Source organism: Bison bison, unplaced genomic scaffold, assembly GCF_000754665.1.
Source record: "Bison bison bison isolate TAMUID 2011002044 unplaced genomic scaffold, Bison_UMD1.0 scf7180017864471, whole genome shotgun sequence".
Lineage (NCBI taxonomy): Eukaryota > Metazoa > Chordata > Mammalia > Artiodactyla > Bovidae > Bison > Bison bison.
Genome location: NW_011495032.1, coordinates 23,260,832 through 23,267,666, shown reverse-complemented (window position 1 = coordinate 23,267,666; position 6,835 = coordinate 23,260,832). Strand labels below are relative to the sequence as shown.

At 36.5% G+C, this 6,835-nt stretch overlaps 1 protein-coding gene across 1 annotated transcript in view; it reads right to left on the bottom strand.

Moving 5' to 3' along the window:
* SGOL2 (shugoshin-like 2 (S. pombe)) overlaps positions 1-6,835 on the bottom strand; it is a 29,015-nt gene that overhangs the window by 14,825 nt on the left and 7,355 nt on the right. Inside the window, exons 2-5 of the mRNA XM_010860938.1 lie at positions 5,745-5,879; positions 3,347-3,522; positions 2,257-2,334; positions 1,175-1,260 (exon numbers count right to left, since the gene is read on the bottom strand). Coding sequence (XP_010859240.1) covers positions 1,175-1,260; positions 2,257-2,334; positions 3,347-3,522; positions 5,745-5,877 — 473 coding nt within the window. The 5' untranslated portion in view covers positions 5,878-5,879. The remainder of the gene's footprint in view (positions 1-1,174; positions 1,261-2,256; positions 2,335-3,346; positions 3,523-5,744; positions 5,880-6,835) is intronic.

Here is a 6,835-nt window from a genome sequence, read left to right as displayed (position 1 = left end):
ACAAAAGCTTACTTAAAAAAAAATAAAAATTTTCTGGAGGGAAAGTTAACACTTAATTCATAAATTTATGTGAAATAATGCAAGTATAATAACAGTCAAGATTTTCTTGAAAAAGAACTGCGTACCTACAAGACAATAAAAACCATTTAAAAACTAAATTAATTAAAATGTACAGGTGCAGTGTGGCACCAGTACAAAACAGAGAGAACAATGGCACAAACTGGAATGAATAGAAAATGATACGATATAAGCATTTTTTTTTTTTACTATGGTACAGATACCACTTCAATACATAGGTGCATTTACTTGTACACTTGAATAAATACATTAAACCTGTAATTTATGTAACAGAAGAGCACTGTTTAAAAGAGACAAGACCATTCTGATCAATGCTATTAACTCACTGAGTCATTTAAACTCTCTGGACCTCAATAACTGTCTTTAAAAGTGATAGGTTTGAAATAGGGTATTTACTAAGATAGTGAAAAGTGAAAGTGTTTGTCACTCAGTCGTATCCAACTCTGTGATCCCATGGACTGTAGCCCCTCTAGGCTCCTCTGTCCATGGAATTCTCCAGGCAAGGATACTAAGATTATAATCAAATTATTCAAGAAATGGGAATTTTGATCAGGTGAATAGTAATGATAGTTAAAGTCTGAGTAGTATGCAAGATAGTAAAGGTAGAAATAGTTATCAGATATATCCAACAAAAAACATGAGGCCAGTGGTGACCTGGAGGAAAAGAAGAAACTGAAGAATAGCAGGGTTCCATAGATGACCAAATACAACCTACTGTAGCAAGATACCACAGACCATCTCATTTCTGCCTTAACAGGCAACCTGAACATCGTATGACACATATAGACAATGACTGTTACATGAAAATCTAAGTACTCTCAACCACTGAATTCAAACCCATGTAACTCAAGGTGTACCTGTGCCACTGTCTTCTCCAGAAACTATGGGAAAGCTGAACATTATTTCAAAGTTTAAAACTGAATTCTATTAGATGATATCTTCAATGTCTTTCACTGGTACAATATTGATGAGTATGTCATTATTTATTTTTAAATGTTTTTCTGTTTCAAGGAAGCAGACCAAATAAAAACTACTCAAAGTCCAATTCAGGCAGAAGTGTGCAAGTCAATATTTAAACAAGTTGTGAAACAATTACCTTGCAAATGGAAGACGTGTCAATTTGCACTGTTTACTAACCCGTTTCTTCTTGCTACTTGGCAGTAGAAAGGGACTCTGATGGAACTATTTTTGAAAAGAACAAAGAAAATGAAAATGAATGAAATTTCTAATCTCATAAAACATGTTTGTCATTAAAGTACCAAATTATACAAGGATATTAATAGTAATGGAACAATTCTTGTGTTCAGCCTTCAATAGTTTAATGAGAATAATAAGATGATAACATTAAACACTGCTGCTGCTGCTGCTGCTAAGTCACTTCAGTCGTGTCCAACTCTGTGCAACCCCACAGACGGCAGCCCACCAGGCCCCCCATCCCTGGGATTCTCCAGGCAAGAACACTGGAGTGGGTTGCCATTTCCTTCTCCAATGCATGAAAGTGAAAAATGAAAGTGAAGTCGCTCAGTCATGTCCGACTCTTCGAGACCCCATGGACTGCAGCCTACCAGGCTCCTCCGCCCATGGGATTTTCCAGGCAAGAGTACTGGAATGGGGTGCGATTGCCTTCTCTGAACATTGAACACAGTTCATCCTTAATCATGCCATACAAAGATAATCACTACTAATATTTTGGTATATAACCTCCCAAACTTTATTCTATGCCTATGAATAAATATACACGTGTATACCCATGCATACACAATATTTCTACATATTCAGTTAATCCTTGAACGACATGGGGCTCTAGGATCTACCTCTACTTTTTTCCCTAAGAGTTTTTCAATTGTGTCTATCTTCTAAAATAATACCAGTTCTTCTCTAATTATAAATACTGCTTTTCTACTAATATCTTTTATGTTTTTGAGTTTGTTTAATCCTGTGTTCCACTGAGCTGTCTAGTCTTGTGTTACTTTTAATCAATAGTTAATTTTTACACAAGAATTTTAATAACCAATTATATCAAATAACAGTCTGCTGTTAGCCAATTAAAATTAGCATTATCTCCATTCCTTTGTACAAAGTTTAAGATACGAACCTACCTTGATGCTATGTAACTAATCTCAATTATCTTCAGTAATGTTAAAAAATATTACACTATTTAGCATAAATTCTACTTACCTCAGAAAGAGCACTCATTTCAATTGCAGTTATCAAGTTATTGTTCATGAGTGCTTCTATTTCTATAAGCTTCTTATTCTGAAATAAGGAAAGACTTTTTTAATTACTTAAAATTTTGAGTTTACTTTATTTTTATGAATACCATCAGTTGAAAAGACTTAAAAAATACTGAGATCACATTGAGCTAAAAAGGTGTTACACTGTATAGTTCAAATAGACACAGACACATACATACAGACACACACATATATTTTGAATGCTTTTGAGCTATCAACTATAAATTTTCCTTTTTTTTGGCCATACCACATGGAATGTGGGATCTTAATTTTCTGACCAGGGATCGAACTCACACCCCCTGCATTGGAAGTGTGGCGTCTTAACCAATGGACCACCAGGGAAGTCCCTTCTTACATTTTTCAATCTTCTCATAATATATCATGTGGCAAGTGACCACAGGCTGTCAGTCATAGGAATTTCAACTCCAATAAGCATAGTAAGTCATCTTTCCATTTTCCATTAATTTCTACTCACTATGGAGTTAAGAGTTACAGTTGTAACCTAGTTGAGCACTGGCTCTTACTGCCCTATCTGTGGACAGAGTTGGAATTCGGAAGAAAAAACAATGACTACAATCTTCATTCTACTGATACTTGGCTTGTAGCCAGTGGAAAGTTGCCATTGAGGGAACACACTCAAGAGAACTTCCCTCCTTTCAATTCACTGGAGAAAACATGCCAATATTTTTCTTTTTCCTTTTTTTAATTTTTAAAAATTTACTTATTTTTAACTGAAGGATAATTACTTTATATATTGCATTGATCCAATCTTCTTAAAATATATTAATGTATCAAGTTTTGCTTATGATAAGCAATCAAATGTTGATCAAGGTATTACACTAGTTTGCAGAGCAGCAAGTACACATTCAGAATGTAGATTCAAGACACCTATTTCATTACCCATTAACAATTTGTCCATTAACATAGCACAATCTTTCAATAATTTTTTTACACTAATTACAGATTAAAAACACATTTTTGGAGCTTCTATAATAATACAGTTTCAGAATTCAAACACAATATAGTTTCCATACCAAATTATTTAGCTTTAGACGAAGAAACGTGTTCTCAAAATTCAGTTTATCCACTTCTTTTTGCAACAGCATCTTTTCAGTTGTAATTCTGCGAGAATTCTCTCTCTCTCTACTAAGAGCCAAAGCTAATGCCCTGTTGTTATGCTTTAAAGAAATTTTGAAAATAGAAGAATTGTCTGTAAAAAAAAAAATTGTAAGAGTTAATACTGAACATCTTAATGCATTTTCATATTTCTTAATGAAACTATTTTGAACAAAACTGATTTCACTTTGTAAATTTTAGCTGAAGGTACAGAGAATGACAACACAGATGCAGTTTTGAAAATAAATGTACCCAGAGTTTGGAACTGAAGAAATAAAAGCTAGATACAAGATGAATAAAAGTTGAGAGAAATGCAGAATGTTTGTGAATAGAGTCAGGAGTAAGAGGACTCTAGTACAGACACAGTGCTGTGTGTGCTGTGCTTAGCTGTGCAGTTGTGTCCGACTCTTTTTGACCCCATGGACTGTAGCTCACCAGGCTCCTCTGTCCATGAGGATTCTCCAGGAAAGAATACTGGAGTAGGTGGCTATGCCCTTCTGTAGGGAATCTTCCCAACCCATATATCGAACCCAGGTCTCCCGCATTGCAGACAGATCCTTTACTGACTGAGCCACCAGGGAAGCCCAAGAATCCTGGAGTGGGTAGTCTATCCCATCTCCAGGGGAACTTCCCAACCCAGGAATTGAACCGGGGTCTCCTGCATTGCAGGTGGATTCTTTACCAGCTGAGTTACCAGGGAAGCCCACAGACACAGTATTCCAGCATTCCAGATAATTAGATCAGTCACAAAAACTAAATCTTGTTACTTGTTCCTCTACCTTCCTTCCTGTCTTTGACGAGGAGGTAGGACAGAGAAGCTGTAACTAAAGATGTCCCAGAGAAATTAGGGGATCTGTGAAATTAGGCCTATCTGTGAAAATTTTAGAGTCAGTTTCTATGGCTCCAGAACTGAACACACTAACGCTCCCAAAGTCCATTTTTCAAAACCTCTAGTGAAAGGGAGCATACTTACTGTAATGTTGGACAGATTATCTAAATCCTGTGGGACCTTCTAGCTCCACCCCAAATACCCTCTTATTTCTATGCATCTATTGCAACCTGTACTTGATCCCTTCTCTTTACAAGCACTATGTAAATATAATTTAATTTAGAATGCTTTCCTGTTTTTAGCAAAGAAATTTAATTGTGAATTCCTTAGTAAAGCTCACCTTACACATAGTGTTCCCTTAGTACACCTAAAGCATAATTATATTTTCACAATTTTGATTTACATGCCACTATTCTCACACAGTAAAGCATCTGTCTGCAATGCAGGAGACCAGGGTTTGATCCCTGGGTTGGGAAGGTCCCCTGGAGAAGGCAATGGCACCCCACTCCAGTATTCTTGCCTGGAAAATCCCATGGATGGCGGAGCCTGGTAGGCTACCGTTAGGACATGACTGAGCAACTTCACTTTCACTTTCATTCAATAACATATCTCACTAATGACAGCCACCTTTGACATATCAAAGGGCGATAAGACTAGAACCAGTTCAGGACTTGTAGAAGCTAAAGGATAATAACATTTTGCTGTTACATTCCTCAAACTCAGTGTATTCCTTCATAACAGTGGGTGTGCAGTGGTCCTGTCAAAGAGAACAGGAAACTGCCAGTACAGAAAGTGGGTTGATACAAAGGATGGTCCTAGAGACCTTGGAAGGATCAAAACTATGAGTTAAAGATACTCAGGAGGCTTGGCTATTTCACAAGGCACAATTACCTCCTACATGTGCTACAGCAGCAGGAATCCTCCCCCAATTAGGCTAAAATGAAGATGAATCATTGAGATAATTTTCTGAAGTAATGCAAATTTATCTGGGGGAACCTTCCTCACCTTCTTTTTTTGCCTTCCAACATCTTAGCTCCAGAATCCATGAAACCCCATCTCCAAAGTGCTCAGTGCCCTCATGATGAGCTTTGGTTATATAAAATCACCCACTATAGCACACTATATAGTCCAGCCACCCCTAGATTACCCAGCATCCAAATGCTACAACATATCAGGACAATCCATCACTTTTCTCAAGTTCTTTTTCAGAAATGTCACTTTGGTATTTTCTTTGCAGTGTAGGAGGTAACTGCCTTGGGCCACCCATCCCCCAGCCTCACTGCTGAAAATTCAGCTGTCATGACTGATAGTAAACCATCATAAGCACCCCCAAATAAAAGGAGTTGAAAGAGACAGGAAGGATTGAATAGAGAAGGTATCATTTAATACAAAAGTCATTTTCTATATTTGATAAAGTACCAAATACTATATCAATTCTCCAGAAAAAATTAAAAATATGAGCATACTTTAAGACAAATGACACTTACTTATTATTTTTGTTTTTATTTTTGAAGCAAGAGAAACATTTAACTTAGTAGTCTTTGAAATTCTTCTGTCTTTCACATGTTTCTTAATTCCTGAGGTAAAAAGTGAACTGGTTTCCATTGCTGGGTACTCCATCACTGAAGTAAAAAAAGAAAGAAAGCAGAAAATTATAGTATTAAATAATAAAGGGAAAAAGAGCAACTGATAAATACACTCTAAGAAGTAAATTATGACTTAAATAATATGCTTTGTACATAAAGTGAAAGTGAAAGTGAAGTCGCTCAGTTGTGTCCGACTCTTTGTGACCCCATGGACTGTAGCCTACTACACTCCTCCGTCCAGGCAAGTATTGGATTTTCCAGGCAAGAGTACTGGAGTGGGTTGCCATGCATAAGTGTTTGCAGAACCCTTCATATAAAATCTGAAAGTATGAATGTAATCAAAAATGGTTTAAAAGTAGAATCCTAAAAAGGTAAATGACTTTTTTTTTTCACTCAAACCTATATCATTATGTCTGCCTGCCAGGAGCTAAGATAAGCACTGGATACAGAAAACAGGATCAGGCTGCATAGGAATGCAGAGTTATAGAACGTGGGCACAGACTACACTGTGATGCAAAATAAGAAGTGTAAACTTGGAGTTATGAACAGAAGAGATATACCTAAACCTATGGGGACTGTTCCCACTTCATCCTCAGATATGCATTCCATTTTCTGCAGCCTTTACAACAAAACTCCTTTAAAAAAAAAAAAAAGTATCTATAGTCAGTTTCCAATCTTCTTGTAACTCTACTTCATTCAGGCTTTTACTCTATTCCAACAAAATAACATTTGTCAAGGTTTCTCATGACCTTCATACTGCTAACCTAATGGTCAGTTCTCAATCCTCACCTAATTTAACAGCAGCATTAAATGTGGTTAATTTATCCTTCCTCCTCAAAAATGATATCTTGTTGGCTACCAGAACACCACAAACTCCTGTTATTTTTTTCCCTCTAGCTAACTAGCTGCTTCTTCTTAGTCTCTTGATGGAATTCCAGTTGAGCTCTTTCAAATCCTGAAAGATGATGCTGTGAAAGTGCTGCACTCAATAT